General features: G+C 43.7%; 3 protein-coding genes across 8 annotated transcripts in view; 1 reads left to right on the top strand and 2 right to left on the bottom strand.

Annotated features, from left to right (window-relative positions):
- The window catches only part of LOC100703578 (nuclear factor 7, ovary), a 972,198-nt gene that overhangs the window by 145,127 nt on the left and 808,975 nt on the right, over nt 1–18,096 (bottom strand). The window lies entirely within an intron of this gene.
- LOC100708849 (scavenger receptor cysteine-rich type 1 protein M130) overlaps nt 1–18,096 on the top strand; it is a 284,144-nt gene that overhangs the window by 50,366 nt on the left and 215,682 nt on the right. The window lies entirely within an intron of this gene.
- Nucleotides 8,336–12,257, bottom strand: LOC109196423 (uncharacterized). The gene is made up of 2 exons (XM_019350422.2): nt 12,077–12,257; nt 8,336–11,656 (listed from the first exon to the last, which is right to left on the bottom strand). The coding sequence occupies exon 2, from the start codon at nt 11,396–11,398 to the stop codon at nt 9,800–9,802; it is 1,599 nt and encodes a 532-aa protein (XP_019205967.1). The 5' UTR covers nt 11,399–11,656; nt 12,077–12,257; the 3' UTR covers nt 8,336–9,799.

The raw sequence follows: 18,096 nt of genomic DNA, 5'->3' as shown, positions 1-18,096 counted from the left end.
TCTACTGTAGTGTTCGTGTTGAGTGGTTCGCTTTGTTCCAGCAGTTTGATTAAGAAATCTGTTTCCTGTTATATTTTTATTGAATGCATTGATCCATGTGTTCTGCAGGTTTTTTTCAGTTTGTTTGTGTAATGAAATCCTGCAACAATTAAACCAAAATTTTATATGTTAAATAAAGAAATGGTTTACTGACAAAGAGTTTGAGCCGTGATGTCATTTCCTGTATATCAGAGCAACACCTGAAGTGACCAGTGTTTAAAGTCAGAGTCAAATTTTGTGTCAGCGACAGAGATGGGCAGTAGCGTTACTGTAATCTGATTACTTTTTTCAAGTAACGAGTAATGTAAGGGATTACTATTGCAAAAACGGTAATTAGATTACCGTTACTTTCACGTAGGAACGCTGCGTTACTGCGTTACTAAAGAGAGAGTATGAGCATGCAGCGTTCAAAGCGTGGAAGTACTGACCTTATTTTGAGTTTGATTCCATAAAAAGTGACAAAAACATTAGTGTCCGTTGTGCGTGGGAAGAAAACTTCTTTTTACAGCGAAAAAAACCCCTAAACTTCCAAGCAAGCACCGAGTGTACTACGAGGTAATGTGAAATTCACAGAGAAACTCGCGGATTCTTCCACTGACCGCTGCGGCACACCTGCACCAGGGTAAACCTCCTCCGCCTAACCCAGTCCTGCTTTACAGGTGAAAATAGAGCAACAGGACCGCTAGTCTTTGATTTTATTTATTTTCTGCTGTGTTTTACTTTCATCTATTTGAAAGAGTGAGTGTAAACACAAAAAAATATTTTATTTTATATGCTGGAATGTGCAGAAAATAGGTTTAAATGTTAAACAAATTTCTTCCAGTCAGAGAATGTTGCATATAATTAAGTTTTTGCTTGATGCATAAAGTTAAAAGATTTAAAGTTTTAAAAAGTGACGTTTCCATTTGATTACATTTTGTATGATGGATTATGCAGAAAAAGTAGAATTGGGCTGAAAGATCTATCGCTTTATCACCTATTCAGGTTGTAAATCGTCTTTTTAAAAAGTAACTAAGTAACTAAGTAATTGATTACTTTTGAAAATAAGTAATCAGTAAAGTAACGGGATTACTTTTTGGGGGAAGTAATCAGTAATTAGTAACTGATTACTTTTTTCAAGTAACTTGACCAACACTGGTCAGCGATGCTTCACTACATTATCTGCTAACTGTTAGGGTGTAGAACAGGGGTGGGCAATTCCAGGCCCCGAGGGCCGGTGTCCCTGCAGGTTTTAGATCTCACCTTGGGTCAATACACCTGAATCACATGATTAGTTCGTTACCAGGCCTCTGGAGAACATCAGGACATGTTGAGGAGATAATTTAGCCATTTAAATCAGCTGTGTTGGTTCAAGGACACATGTAAAACCTGCAGGGACACCGGCCCTCGGTGCCCACCCCTGGTGTAGAAGGACGAAACTCCCAGGGTGACCAGTGGCAGGAGCTTCCTGATGCAGAGAGTTGAGTGTGGGGGATATAAAAGAGAAGCTGAGGCATCCCAAGGTTAAAGCTGGCATAACTGAACTTTAATGTTTGATGTGTCTTTTGGCTCTCCTGCGCGCAGTAATTAATAGCTTGAACACAGCAGAGCTTGATATAAAGACCTGGGTGAACACTAACTTTATGCTGCTGATTATACTTGGCCCTAAAATACCTATAAATATGGTATCTAACCAGATACTTGCTCTGGATGGCATTACCTTGGCCTCCAGTAACACCTTGGAGTAATATTTGACCAGGACATTAAACAAATATTTAGGGCTGTGTGATGAACCAAGTTGAAAAAGCAGAAGGAGTCACAAGAATTATTAGAAAAACAGAGTTTTTATTCATTTAACCCAAATATTATATTTACAAAAGTAATTAATGTTAAGCTCATAAAAAATGTCAAAGAAACAAAACTGAACTCAGGCAAAGAACTGCAAACTTAACAAACCAAATGAGTGCACAAAGAAATATAACTGACCTAAACAAACATAACTGACCTAAACATGAAATGGCACAGAAGGGTAAATATATTGTCTGATCAGACCACTATGACACACGAGGAGTTTTTCCTTTCCAGTCACCTTTCTCACTCACTATGTGTTAACAGACCTCTCTGCATTGAATCATATCTGTTATTAACCTCTGTCTCTCTTCCACTGCATGTCTTTATCCTGTTTTCCTTCTTTCACCCCAACCGGTCGCAGCAGATGGCCCCGCCCCTCCCTGAGCCTGGTTCTGCCGGAGGTTTCTTCCTGTTAAAAGGGAGTTTTTCCTTCCCACTGTCGCCAAAGTGCTTGCTCATAGGGGGTCATATGATTGTTGGGTTTTTCTCTGTATCTATTATTGTACGATCTACTGTACAATATAAAGCGCCTTGAGGTGACTGCTGTTGTGATTTGATATATAAATAAAATTGAATTGAAATGAAATTTAAAATGGGTGGACAGGCTGCACTCTCCCATAGACCTGTCACAGCACTGACAGCCTAGAACAGCATCATTGAAGTCTTTGTGTCTCTCCCAGAGTTATGAATCAATCCTCAAAAACTAGTCCCTTATTTCCTGAGTGGGGCAAAACTAGCATAAGCCAGAGAATAAGCAGCAGTGAAAATATCTGCACTGACAACGTGCCAATAAATTACAGTCATACCACATGTAGGAGGACCTGCAGTCACTGAGTTTAAAGTGGACATGAAACAGGACCTGTATTAGGTTTTATTTCAGATGTTCACATGATGTGATCATCACTCTTTTATGCAATATTAAGGTGTGATTTAACCACAAGTCTCTCCTTTTCCCAGCCCAACAGTTTACAACATAACAGGCCCGTGTGCAATCAACCCACCTTTGTCTACAACATGTCTCAAAGCCTCTGTTTGCTGCCCTGTAATCTTTGTGCCCCACAGCTTTTAACTGAACTCTGCTTGGATTTTGCCTTTTTGCTTTTCTTCCACCTCCTGACTTCTGTATTCCTTCCCTGATCTGAAAGACAAAATCAGATTCATCTAAAACTCAACACTTCAACACCGACCTGCTGGATGATTCACTAACAGCCACTCTCTTCTCTGGCCCTTCGTTACACCTTTCCAAGGTCCCCAGATCTTATGGGGAATATAAAACATCACCACTGCTGATTAAGTGTATTTCTAATTAGTTAGTTTCTAATTAGTTGAGTTAGTTTCTTAGCACGTCACTACAGCCCCCTCAGACTGTGTTTTCTGCCGTCTAAAGATAATATTGATAGTGTGTGGATTTACAGAGCTGGAGACTTTCTTTTTGCCGAGGTCATTAATCATGTCAAACCGCAGACACACTGACAGACTGAGAAGACCGCTCGTGAAAACGACCAATCTGCGGATCCACACACGATGAACACACAGAGTGGAGTCTGTAAACAAATCTAACAGAATTACTGAGCCTTTTTTCCCTGGTGCAAGTCCCTGCTACTAGATTTACTGGCCTGCGCAAATTTGCGTAAATTCCCCCCGACCTTAACACCTCTTGGCACCCCGCTGAGATTTTCACAGGTCTTCAGCTCCATTGTTCTCCTGCTTTTGTTGTGCAAACACACCCTCCCCCAACCCCTAACCATGAGAGATTCAAGTTTTTCCTTCCCTGCAAGGCTGCTTTCCTTCCTTACCTGCCTGCATGCCTGTCCATAAACATATATACACAGAGTTGTACATATATTTATATATTTATATAGCCACACCTTATATAATATGCATAAAGTCTAGTTATACACACAGACACATCTATATCATATACACACACACACACACACACACACACACACATATATATATAAAATGTTTGTATAGTGCACTTTCTATACTGTGCTCTGTCCACTTTTTTGCAATGACAATGCAGATTTTCCACTTGTGGGACAAATAAATGCAGATTTGCTGTGTGTGTGTGTGTGTGTGTGTGTGTGCGCAACATTGGCATTTGTTTACTCAGATCCAAGGCAGGCCAAACCTCTGTGTTACAACCTACATACAAAAGACAGACATTCACAATATATGGGTACACAAGTCTGTTTTATTTCAAAGTGTTTCAAACTTTACAGCGTTTGCAGACCCAGTGTCCATCATCCCTGCATTTGGCACAGGTGAATTTCTTACATGTTGCACAGGTAAATCTGCTGCGATTCCTGTTGCAGCTCTCTTGCACCTGGCACTGCGTTGTCTTTACAGTCCCTGGCACAGCAGCTGCAGCAGCCTGCCTCTGTGCTAAGATTTCCTTGTGCTGCATGAGTCGGCTACGAAGTTGCTGAGCTAGAAGACTCAGAAACAATCTTCTTTTGCCTGTCCAGCCTGTACATGCCTTATACAAAATGTAGGCATTCACTGCCGCCAGGTCCAGCATATTGTAGAAAACCACTACTGGCCACCTGCGTGTTGCTGACCTTACAGAATACATCCGTGCCATTTGGTCCAACACGTCTACACCACACTGTAAAAGCAGAGCGAGAGAGTCATGAGTATATGTTTTTTTCTATAGGCCTGTATAGCACACATCAGAAAACATTGTAGCACTGGTGTAAAATTGTACACACATTCACATACCTTCAGGTTGTTATAGTCTGTTATCGTGTTGGGTTTCCTCTTTCTGCCGTCACCGATCGTCACGTCTTGGTGCATGGAACTTAGAACACACACAGTCTTGTTTTTTTTAGGTGCATAAATTGTCAAGGACACACTGCCACTTCTAAGCACTGAAGTGGAGAATACCTCTCGCTTTGCAGTATCTTTTGCAAGTTGAGGAAGTTCACGCCGGACTTTATTCACTGTGCCCAGTAATGTTGTTTTGCGCTGCAGCAGTCTGTGCGACAGTGACAGTGAAGTAAAGAAATTGTCCGTTGTGACATTTCTTCCATCATCCAAAAACGGCTCCATCAGTTTCATGACCACGTTCTTTGCCTCTCTCCCTTCTGACGACTGGGGTCCTTTCCCAAGTAAGGAGATGCACTGCAGACATATTTGGTGTCCAAATCCGTGGCCATCCAGAACTTGATCCCAAATTTGTCTGGCTTGGTTGCAATATACTGGGTGAATGGACAACGAACCTTGGTAGGGAACAGCTGTTCATCTATGGTCATGTGTTCCCCTGGAGTGAAACTCTTAGCACAGTTCTCGTTGAAGCGTGTCCAGATGTCGGAGATCGCTGCAAATTTGTCTGTTTTCACCCGTTCTGCCCGCGTGTCCCTGTCATCAAATCGAAGGTGTTGCATAATTGAAATGAATCTATCTCGGGGCATTGTCTCTTTGATTAGTGGCACCAGAAAACTTTCTGACCAGCAATCCACAATGGCACCAACAGGACACATGATTGCTCTTACAAACAGGATTGAAATGGATGCCATAAGTTCATGAACTGCCAAATTCCAGTCCGGCTCTGTTCTGTGGGCTTGATGTACCGTGCACTCTCTGATGGTCTGCAGCATTCCCACGTCTAACAGGCAAAGGAAGCTTTGGAGCACACTTGTAACTTTACGCTGTCGGAAGATAAACAAATAGAAAATGGTAATGTAATGTATGTTTGCACTGATTTCCGATCACGCTTCAACTGAGTTGTCCTCGGTCAGAAGAAATGGTACTCCACAGTGACGTAGTTCAAATAACTTTAATAAGGAGGTGGCAGATGACATCAACAGGATGTACAGCTTTGGTGGGGAAGCGATTGCATTACAGCATTCACATGCAGGTAAAGGGAGTGTGAGTGTGTATATGATTTTGTGGTCATCTGTAAACAAAAAGAACAAACATTCGTATTAACCCCTACGAATAGCAGTGTACCGCTTATACAGCACTGTGGGTTTCCAGCATAAGGTTATATAATCTGCCATAACCCCATGGCCACTAGGTGGCACCCTAAGACCATAAATGAATTTCTAGTTAGTATATACATTAGCAAACAGGATCTCTACAGATTACAACGATTCAGATAATAAACACAGTAAATAGTTACATCCACCTCCAACCGCAATGCTTGACCGTAGGTCGTATATCAAATGAGATATCAGCTGCAACCAAGGCTGCCTGTAGTAGGCCAACAACGTAGCTTAGCGATAGCAACGGGACTAGCTTCTTACGTAGCAAATTACACAGAGCAGATTACACCAATAAAGTCAAACAATCATCACTCTCATCTTATAATACTCACATGATAAGCACGCACACAGGGTTAACACACACAGGAATGCAAGGAAAAACGTTAATCCTCCGACACCTCCGACACACCTCTCATCTGTGCAGAACTGCGCTGAACACGTTCCCAACCGGAAGTACAGATACCGAGGTGCATCATGGGTAACGTAGTCTAAACCGTTAAAGTGACCAAGCGGACTTTTAACAGCCGCCCCTGTATTTGTATGGAAATACACACATGCTAAAGTCCTTCTATTTTGAAACAGTATCATCTGAGTCCTCAGGAACTTTGGGAAGTTCCACCAGCTTAGTTACCGGGCGAACATAGGTACTGTCTTTAACCTTGACCTCGGCGGCTCGAACAATGCCATCAGTCCCTGGAAAAACTTGGGAAATGGTACCCACAGGCCAAAGGCCTCTAGGCAGATTAGAGTCCACAACCATAACAGCTTGTCCCACGGCCATGTTGTCAGTGGACTTCCTCCATTTCTGTCGGAGTTGCAGTCCTGGGAGGTAGTTCTGTATGAACCGCTTCCAGAAGTGGTCGCTGATGACCTGTGTCTCCATCTTCTGGTCGGAAGAGTGCCTGAGGGGCCGTAAACTGCCTGGGGTAGTGCCGAATCATGCCGCCCCATCAAGAGAAGATTTGGTGTGATGGGATCTGGGTCAGCTATGTCAGCCGATGCATAGCCAAGCGGTTTTGAGTTCAAAATGCCCTTAATCTCTATGAGGGCTGTGAGTAGGACTTCTTCGGCCACAACTTGGTCCTTCAGGACTACTTGCAGAGCTGACTTCACGGCTCTGATTTCCCTTTCCCAGGCTCCTCCGAAATGCGGAGAGTGTGGGGGATTGAAGCAGAAGTTGATAGTCTGCTTGGCTAGCTGCTGCTTGAGGTCAGGCTCCATGTTTTCAAACGCCGTTTGGAGTTCTCTGTGACCACCTCTGAAATTGGTCCCTCGATCAGACCACATCTCGTATGGCTTTCCTCGGCGTGCGATAAATCGGCGTAATGACATAAGGAAGGAATCGGTGTCAAGACTAGGGAGGAGATCGAGGTGCACGCATCTGGTTGTAAGACACTTGTAGATAATTCCCCAGCGTTTCTCTCTTCTACGACCTATCTTTATCGTGTACGGCCCAAAACAGTCTACGCCCGTTGACCAGAACGGGGGCTTATAGAGTCTCAGCCGTGATGAAGGTAAGTCAGCCATTTTGGGTGTAGAAGGTGAGGCGCGCCATCTCCTACAGTCCACACACTGGTGCTGGTGTTTCTTAATGGCTTGACGTCCTCTGAGAATCCAATAGGTGCGCCGTATTTCCGCAAACAGCCTCTCTGCACCTGGATGAAGGAGCTGGTCATCATAAGTTTTTATGATGAGCTTCGTCAGGGGATGTTCAGCTGCTAATACGATGGGATGAATACTGTCTGGATCTAAGTCTGCGGCTCGACGGAGGCGGCCTCCAACTCTGATGAGACCGGTAAGACTGTCATATTCAGGGGACAGCACGCTAAGACGGCTGTCTGAGCGGACTGGGTGACTGATCTGGAGGGCTTTGGCCTCCTCTGGGAAGCTGTCAGTCTGAGCCGAGCGAAGCAGCATGGTCTTGGTTTCTAGTTGCTCCGCTGCTGTAATAGGAGTGTCGGCCGCCCCGTGTAGGATCCGGTGTGTAGCAGCAATCAGCTCATCTAGTGTGGCATACTGTGTTGGATCTGGTAAGGTCGGGGATACAGAAGCGTGCCCACAGAATGCAGTCTTCCTGAGCTCTGCCTCACTGCATGCCGGGAACTCTATTGGCAACTTAGGCCAAGTGTCAGCAGTTTCTGACAGGAAGGGTGGACCATGTGACCAACGATTGGGGACTGTTAGGTCGGCGAGATTTCCCTCTGGTGATGTCATCAGCGGGATTGAGGTCAGAGGTCACATACCGCCACTGTTCAGGTGATGTCAGCTCCTGTATTTCACAGATTCTAGTCCCCACAAATACCTTATAGCGACAGGAACTAGACTGGATCCACTGCAGCACCGTTGTAGAATCTGTCCACAGGTAGATCGACTGCAGGAGGATGGTGAGCTCTGTCTGGAGTACTTTGGCCAGTTGGGCTCCTGTGAGTGCTGCGCAAAGCTCCAACCAGGGCAGTATGCGGGGTACATACCATGACTCGGAAGAGCTATGTGTCTCATCTGGGCTCAGCTTAACAACATAACCAGAATCTACTAACCTGTGGATCTCCTGGTTGTATGTGAGGGTCAGATCCGGATTCTTGGCCAGCTTACGTTCGGTAGATCTGAGGAGGCCTTTTACTGCTTCAGGAGAGACACACATCCGTGGAAAGTCCCTTCTTCTCAGCAGCGGAGTGGCGTATCTCTCGACACCATCTACTGGGACTCTGATGGTCTTTGTTTCCAACATAGCTACCGCCTCTCTGTCCTCCTTTGACCGTGTGACCTCCTTCTCTGTCCTGTAGGGGGAAGCGTCTAGTTGCCACAAACGCTTCACATCTTGATGCAGGGCCTCTGCAGGAGAAAGGCACATGTTCAGGCACTGCAGGTCCCCCTCAGATGTAGGCATACTACTGGCCGGCCCCTGGATGGCCCATCCGAGCTTGGTGCAGACGGCTACCGGCCCTTTGGACGACCCCCGAAGGACAGGACGGATGGGGGTGATGAGATGAGCATTATCTGAGCCAATCAGCACCAAAGGTTGGACCTGGTTGAATCCTTCAATCTGGGCTTTCTGCAAGTGAAGATACTTCTTCTTCAGCTGGTCAGCTGGACATGACTGAGTAGCTAGACTCAGCTGGTCGGCTGTGAAGGTGTGTGTTACTCTGTGCCTCACTTTGGGCTTAGCTTTTGGTGACACCTGAAATGAGACAAAGCCTCCCTTCATCTGGATTACATCTCGACGGATAGTTCTTAGTGAGAGTGTTGCTTCCTCCTGTTCCAAACCTAGAGATTTAACTGCCGCAGGAAGCACAACAGTCTTCTCTGAGCCGTCATCAAGCACAGCAAATGTGTCCAGAGATTTGCCACCATGATGTAGTTGGATGGGTACTACCTTAAGCATAACACGACCTGAGTGACTTGAATAGTCTAGGTAAACCATACTAGTACTCACAGTTAGTATGTTAGGGTCCCGCTTCTTGGCCTCAACCAGGTCATGGAGCACCGACAAATGCTGGTCACCACAGGTGCTGCACGGCTTCTTCAGTGTACACTGCTCTGGAGAATGTTTACGGCCACAGCGCCAGCATTTGGCCTTCTCGGTAATCCAGGTAGCCATAGCTTTGAGGTCTAGCCTTTTGAATCCATCACAGCCATTCAGATAATGCTCTGTCCCTTCGCAGTATGGACAATAAGGTTTGAACTTTGAACTGTCTCTTCTTAGGTTGGACTGTCGGATCTGGAGCTGTAGATTCTACCTCTTGTTTTAGCTTGGCTTGGGTTGGGTTTGGGCCGTAGTAGATGGACGCAGATTTGTTGTGTGGCTTGAGCCCTGCTGAGGCTTTGAGTAGGTTCTTCTCTGGACGTGGCTTGTCAGGGGGCATTTGAGAGGCTTGTCTGGATAGCTGAAGGACTTGGGATTTCCGTTCGAGCCATTCTGAGAAGTCGTACATATTGTAGGTTCAGCTGCTGCCAGTGCGGATGATCCCTCGGGTGATACAGTACTCGATGAAGCTGTCTCTGTAGTTCAGGGGGAGCTTGGTAAGCAGTCTGTCCACATGTGAACCACAATGGAGCTCACTGGCCGCTACTTCATCCATGGTACTGAGAAGCCCGACCAGGCTGGACACAGACAGGGACAGGTCTTCAATAGCTTGAGAGTCTCCGGTTCTAATAGGGGGGCAGTTCATTATAGTGCTAAGCTCACTTTGGACTAACTGCCTTGGCTGTCCATACCTCTGCTCTAGCGCCCTCATTGCACTAGTGTAGGGAGTGCGGTCGTGAATGTAGCGCTTGGCTACCTGTAGGGCGCTGGGATGCTCTAGATGATCTAGTAGGACCTGATACTTGTAATCTTCTCCCAGATGAGAATGTGGCCCTAAGGTGCTGTCCAGCCCTTTCTTTAATAAGGCGAAGTCACTCTCTCTATCCGACCTGAAGATCACCAGCTTAGGCTTTGGAATGCCATATGAAGACGCCACCATCATCTCCATCAGGTTTGGTAGAGGTGTTCCTGCTGGGGAAGTTGTGGCCACCTGTGGATTATGGTGTTCAGCAGAGGAGGATGATGAATAGTGACTTCCTGAGGGATAGGGAACATAGTGTTTGCCAGCTGGATCAGGCAAAGCTTCAGGACGCAGTATGTTGGGCACAGGGCGATGAGCTTCTGCCCACTGTGATGGCTGGGTCGCAAGTTCTGGTGGACGTGAAGGTTGGTAGGTAGGATCAGCAGGATGTGGTGGTTGCTGCAAGTACACAGGATTAGCTGGATGTCTGGCTTGGAAGACGGGAGCAGCAGGATGTGACATCTGCCGCAGACTCACTGGGTCAACAGGCTGTGATAGCTGGTGTACTGAAAGATGAGCACGTCCTAGTGGCTGATCAGCTGGGGCTGCAGGATGTAATAGCTGCATCTGGTCTGGCCTGCCTATAAGGAGCTGATATTCCGATTGCTGATATGAGAAGGGTTCAGTAGTGCATCGTTCAGGTCTCCTGAGTGGCGTCGATGCAGCTACATAAGTGGCAGGGTGCAGCACTGGCTGAGTGTGAAGGCCCACTTTACGAGGAGGTGATGGAGCGGATGTTTCCACTGGCGTCAGCATGTTCACAGGTGTTGTGGTGTCCTGCTCTGAGGGCATTACCGGCACAGTTAGTGGCTCTGTGGTCTCATGTAACACCTCACTGCTAGGTTGTAGTGGTGCAACTTCTGTTATGGAGGAAATAGGTTGGCGTTGTTCTAATGCTCCTGTTTCTGGGGGAAGAGGACTGCCAGGTTTAGAAGCCTGCTCCAAACGCTCCACCCGCTTTAGTAATGTCCCACGAGTTTCCTCCATAGACACTTGCAATTGAGTCATGTGTTGGAGGACACTGTTCCAGACTGATTCCATCTTCTGCCATCTCTCTTCCTCTTCATTATCGGAGCTGCTTGAACTACTTGGAGCTCTAGATGGCTCGGGTGGCTCAGTTAGGTTGTGCTCATAGTCCACCAGATGTCCCGGAAGTTTCTTCTCCCGCTTTGGACGGGGGCTACTTGATGCACCTCTATCCTGAGGGTTTGCCATCTCATTAACTCAGCCAAGGCAAATCGGGCTCGAAGGACCACTTGTTATGTATGTTTGCACTGATTTCCAATCACGCTTCAACTGAGTCGTCCTCGGTCAGAAGGAATGGTACTCCACAGTGACGTAGTTCAAATAACTTTAATAAGGAGGTGGCAGATGACATCAACAGGATGTACAGCTTTGGTGGGGAAGCGATTGCATTACAGCATTCACATGCAGGTAAAGGGAGTGTGAGTGTGTATATGAGTGTGTGGTCATCTGTAAACAGAAAGAACAAACATTCGTATTAACCCCTACGAATAGCAGTGTACCGCTTATACAGCACTGTGGGTTTCCAGCATAAGGTTATATAATCTGCCATAACCCCATGGCCACTAGGTGGCACCCTAAGACCATAAATGAATTTCTAGTTAGTATATACATTAGCAAACAGGATCTCTACAGATTACAACGATTCAGATAATAAACACAGTAAATAGTTACATCCACCTCCAACCGCAATGCTTGACCGTAGGTCGTATATCAAATGAGATATCAGCTGCAACCAAGGCTGCCTGTAGTAGGCCAACAACGTAGCTTAGCGATAGCAACGGGACTAGCTTCTTACGTAGCAAATTACACAGAGCAGATTACACCAATAAAGTCAAACAATCATCACTCTCATCTTATAATACTCACATGATAAGCACGCACACAGGGTTAACACACACAGGAATGCAAGGAAAAACGTTAATCCTCCGACACCTCCGACACACCTCTCATCTGTGCAGAACTGCGCTGAACACGTTCCCAACCGGAAGTACAGATACCGAGGTGCATCATGGGTAACGTAGTCTAAACCGTTAAAGTGACCAAGCGGACTTTTAACAGGTAAATTTACATGAACCTCACTCTAAATGGGTTTATATAAATATCATATCTAATATGGCAGTGACAAACCTTAGCAGACTCAGTGGGTCCAGCTTGCGCAGTGAAGCACGAACGATTTGCTTCTGCACTGGGCATTCCAATGTCCTCCTCAACCCACACAGTGCCGTCTTTTGCCGTGTGGTTCTGGCTGGGCTTCCCAGTACCACGGGGCCTCTTCCGTGGAGGCTGTGGAATTACAGGGATTATTTTACATAACCATCATCTTATCATTGCATTAATTATCATTTCATCAAAGTATTTATTGAAGCTGCTGGCATTATGGTATAATTTATATTATAGGGGTTATCATAATCAAATATTAACATGTTTATTACAGGTGCAGTTATAACTACTTTAAAATGATTGAGTTAAATATATATGTATCATAACTCATATGCTGAGTATATTGTTACAGTAAAATAGTAGCTGAGCAAAGGCCTGAATGTATTCAGCTTCTTGTGGTATTTGAGTTTGCTTAGTTACAGGTGACGGAAGGATGTCCAGTCCATGGTGACCTCAAAAGCCTTAGGTCATCACCATATTCGGAAGAGTATGCCACAAGGAGGAACCTCTATGTTGCATTTAATTCTTAAAATACATGAATGTTCTGTACATGCAAATTATGTGTTTGTAAGCGCAAGAAGGGGCGTTACAATACCCTGATGTTATAAAAGCAATCTAGAGTGTATTTTGGGTAGAGATGTACAACTGTTTTGCAGTTTACACCTCTCCACGCTGCGTGCATTCATTAAAATCAATTGTTTGATTGACCTCTTCTGGACCATCATTGTTTTACTCTCATCCTCAATTTCGGACCCGTAACATTTGGTGCATTGGCCGGTTGAGGGAGAAAAGTTGGAGGTTGAGACTGAGAGGGTCCGAGGCGCTCGAACGAGCAGACACGAGTCAGTGGTCGAAGTGAGTGGACATAAGCCGGCTTATTCAAAGGTAAGGCACTACCTGTTGAATTATTTCCAAAATGTGCCAGATTGGACATGACAAAATTGAAAGTCTACTCACTGAAAATTACTGGTAAAAGTCTGTTTTGATTTTGGTGAAAATCTCATGAGAAGTTGAAGCTGAAGTAATGATAAGTTATAAGTAAAAGTGAGTTAGAGTCTCACTAAAGGTACTGGGTTAAAGTCCCAAAGGAAAAGAGAATAAGAGAAAATAAGTAAAGAGTAAAGAGAATAAGTGTATTTAAAGCAGTTGGACTGCAGAGTGAAGTTAGAGTTATAGGTTATTGGCGAAGAGTTTGTGACAGTTAAGTCTTAATTGAACATAAAGCCGGGCTTGGACATCAATAAGATTGCTTGTGTAGTTTTATGGGGTGTTTTCAAAGTATTATAAATTATTCTAGAACGGCAGTTGGACTGCTAAGAAGTGTATTGCTCAGACGTAACGGTTGCCAAGGTCAAGGACGCTTAGACCTTGTCCTCAGTTGAGGGATAGTCAGTTGGTCACTGTGGAGCTTGGGGCACTCCAGAATAACTAGTGGTTGGACCACTTTGCCGTCCGGGACGGTGGTTTGCACTTTTTTGGTCAGTAGAAACCGGGTTTCGGGCGTCTACCTTTTAACTTAAAACTTCGGGGAAGCCTGGGATGTGGGGTGTCCACATAACGGGGCTTTTCGGGTTGAGTTGATTGATGCTTTTAAATTGTGTAGGGTCTTAGATATTTGACCACGGTCCGGGGCCGAGACTGGTTAAATTGATCACAAAAAACTCAGGGAGTTTGTCCCTTGGAGGGTTAATTTAAAAATTGTCTAAATTGTGTAGGTTTTGGAATGAGAAGCCTAAAATCTGTGCAGTTGTAATCATAGGACGTCTGTGTAAATATATTAAGAGACTTGTCTGAGTCTGTGAGTCAGGCTGGTATTATTTTTAGACTGTGTGTGTGTGTGTGAGAATGCAAATAAGGCAGCTGAGAGGTCAATAGAGTATGAGGAAGTTTATAGAGACTGCTAGACATTGCTGATGCATGTACGCTGGTTTTGTTTATTACAATATGTAAGTAAAGTTTTATTTCTTGCCATGACTGTATGACTTTTTGCGGGGTTTTGAGATAGGATACATAAACTGTTGATACTTAAGACCGTTACCTGGGTTCTGAGAACTGAAATTGAATTTGAGATAATTTAATTAATAAAGATGTCTGTAAGCGATGTGTGTTTTGGGGTGTCGAAGTAAGATGTTTTAGGATTTTTAGATGGGTTCTGTTTCAGTTTGAGATAATATATACAGTTACATTTTCTGTGTGTGTGTTGTTGAGTGACAACATGCGCAGTTTAAATTGGGCGCTGTTCCTTCCTCTTTTAGTTTCAAAACACAAAGGCTGTGAGATTAAAATTACTGTGAGTAACGGTTTGACTTTTGACTAGGGAAATAATATGCTTACTTTTGGGTCTATGAAGATATTTGACCTTCAGTGATGTTATGAGAGGTTTCAGTTTTCTTTTTCTTTTTTCTTTTGACTTGCTCTTTCTGATCATGGAAGGCATGTCCAAGATACTCGTATGAAAGCGTATTTTGTGTGATTTTAACTGTGTGAATGCTGTCAGTATTTGATTTGAGTGACTGGGTGATTTGTCTGAGTAAGTGAAAAGGGGAAGTCTGAGAGAGAGAAAGGCAGTGCGTGTGAGACGAGTTATGGCGTCTGAAAGAGGTTAGAGCATTTAAAAGGCGTGTATGGAATAAAGGAGTGTGAAATATATTTCTTGTGTGATGAAAAGTAGGATGTGCTAAAGTTTGAAAGTGCTTTTAATTCAAGAAAACAAAAAACAAAGGAGTTAGATTAGTTTGAGGAACAGGAAATATGGCTCTGTGTACCGAGGCTGCTGCAACAGGAAGTATGTGTGTGTGTGGGACAGGAAATGCATGCCCATAAAAAGGGAAGCTCACGGTGACAAGTGTGCACCCAGAGTAGAGAGAGAGAGTTAACTCTAGGCACATGAAGCAAATGAAGCCTTTAAGAAAAAATGAATATAATACTAATTATATGGTCAATACAGGTGGGCGTCTTTCAACTTTGCAACCTTGAGTTCAGCAGCAGAAGAGTAGATTAAAAGAATTGGGAAAATAAGCCAGTCTTTGGCTCGAAATTGTGCGGCTGGATCTCTCACTTTGTCCCTGAAGCGGAGAAGAAGTTCAAAGGACAGTTAATCGCCTGATGAAGACCGATAGAACATCGTGGACTTGAATACAGCAGGCAAACGACAGTGCCACTGATCCAGTAACACTGATGAAGACTGACGACCAGCAGCAGCATGTAAGTGTAATGTAACATGTACTGTGAAAATACAGGCTGGGCAGTTGAACAGTGGGATAAAGAATTGTGGAAGAGCACTACACATTGAGTGATATTTTGCCATGCTGGGACTTAATCTGAAAGAAAGACTGTAAAGAAACAGAGAAGAAACAGACTGTGTTTGCTGGAGCTTTGAAGCCCGAACAGGACATTGTGCAGAGAGGACCAGTGAGAGATGAAGCTGGACGAGTTTGACTGCGAGAATATAGGATATAATTGGATTGAAAATTGAAACCTGAACTCATGAATTGTTTAGGGATGTCCACCATAGCATAACAAAGAGGTAAACATTAGAAAAGGTAAGAATAATGAAAGAAATAATTGTCATTACCTTAATGAATAGAAAACACACATACAAATTGTTACATGTGAGATTATTTTTGAAATGAACCAGAAGTGAGATAGTTTGAATCTAAAGCTCAGTGGTGAAATGCATAAATTAAATATGAATATATAGGATGCAATGAAGAAAACAGCTTACACTGCATTTACATGACCACATAACGCAAGGAAGAACACGCTTACATACATGGCATAATTGGTATTTTTGACTAGAAAAAGAGAAATGGGTCGTTTAGGCGTCCGTGATAATAATGAAAATGTCTTAGTTTGTTATTTTCAGGAGTAAAGCAGACCCAGGCCAATTCTCCAGATGCAGGAGTCTGAAGAAATTACAGGTTAACATGAATGGATATGTTAAGGCAAGTTTCTGGTTGAATTGTTTACAGTGTCCAGGAACCTGAGAGCAAGCCCTAACTGCTGGCGGAAGACCAGGAGGGCTGTGATTTAAGGTGGGAAATTAAAGTTGGGGTTAGTGATTCGGGGACGGAGAAAACTGACTCTTTAACTGGAGAATGGGAAAGTGTCTGTGAGACTGTGAAGCCATATATGCAAAATAGCACACACAAACATACGCAATGAAGATCGGCTTGCTACTTGTATGAGTGATAGAATGGTGTGAATGTTTAATAAAGTGATTAAAGTGTTTATAAGAGTGACTCAGGAGTGCTCTTGCACTGATTGATCAGAGTAAGTGATTAGTATAGAAAGAAAATGAAAATAATTCAATAATGTGATAAAGTTTAAACATGTATTTATTTTGCCAAGTTAAATTGTTGAGATATGGCTGAGTATGGAAAAAGTTTGAGAGCTCGTGTGAATGTGGACAGAGGAGGTTGCTGTGTGTGTGTGATTGAGGCCTTAAAGGAGGGGTAGATTGTTCAGAGGTGCAAATTTGATTAGGAGGTGTATAAATTAGTGTTGACATATTGTGAGAACGTGCTTATATGTTAAGGTTGAATGTGAGTTTGGTAAAGTGCTTAAAGGGGGATCTCGTGTACAAAACGGTGTAGCTTTTTTACGTTTTGGGTGTGTTCTATGGGTGAAATTTAAGATTGTTGAAGATTTTTGAGGTTGTTGTTTTATTTTAATAGAGGGAGTTTTGATAAACATGGACATGTCTAAAAGGGCCCATAGTTTTTATAACAGTGCACTTATAAAGAAAAACCTGTCAGGTGATTTTGTTTTGTACTTTGATGAGCTAATACTCAGCTCTCTTTTTCTCATTTTTGTTGTAAGCAGGCCTGCAAAAGAGTGGATAACAGCGCTGACAAAGTAAAAGGATTGCCGCGAGCCAATCCAGTCTAAAAGCAGAAAGAACTATTTCTTAAAAACAAAGTAAAACAAATAAATGAGTTGATGTTGCTGAGAGTGAAGACTGAATATTTGCGAGATAGTCTCCACTGTCAGCAATACCTGATGGTAATGCGTGTGAGTGAATGTGTGGGAATGGACAGGTGAATGGACGGACGAGGCAGACCATAGGTTGGACCGACTGGACACTGACAAAAGACTGGACTAAGGTTGGACATATGACTGATAATTGTTCTGTTTAACTTTTTTATATTACAGGTGGATGAAGTGGAGAAACTGAGTATAAAAGGTGATGTTCTGGTTAACATACAGGTTTTTGTTTCTAGGACGTTTCAAGGATGCAGGCTGTGGATGGAGCCAAGAAAAGATTTGACATGATGATTAATTTGATTTCATTCCTTAAATACAGGTTTGAAGCTCCGGAGCATTTATACATAATATGATAGGACTAAACTTTTCTTTTAATTCCCTAACCTGAGTGAAGGATTTTGAGTTTGTAACACATGAGATGTGTCACAAAAAGGGGGGTGTTAATATATGCGATTAGCTACATGAAATGTGTTCTTTTAGGGTTACTAGGCAAATGTCTACGTGACCTTTGCCTAATAACCTTTGTGATGATAAACTTGTTTACCGACTTGCTCTCTTGTAGAACAGACAGACTTAGAAAAGGGGAACCTCAGCTCTGAGTTCTGAGAATAACTCTGTTAAGTTGACAGGAAACACGTCGAGACAGCAATATAGGGCAAATCTGTTTGAGCTTGTAATTAAATGTGGGACTTGAAAAGAGGAAGTAAATTTGGTACAGGACGTGCTTGAGACGATCAGAC

The sequence above is a fragment of the Oreochromis niloticus genome, linkage group LG3, assembly GCF_001858045.2.
Source record: "Oreochromis niloticus isolate F11D_XX linkage group LG3, O_niloticus_UMD_NMBU, whole genome shotgun sequence".
Lineage (NCBI taxonomy): Eukaryota > Metazoa > Chordata > Actinopteri > Cichliformes > Cichlidae > Oreochromis > Oreochromis niloticus.
The sequence above is the reverse complement of the archived record's forward strand: the minus strand, read 5'-3'. Positions and strand labels throughout refer to the sequence as shown.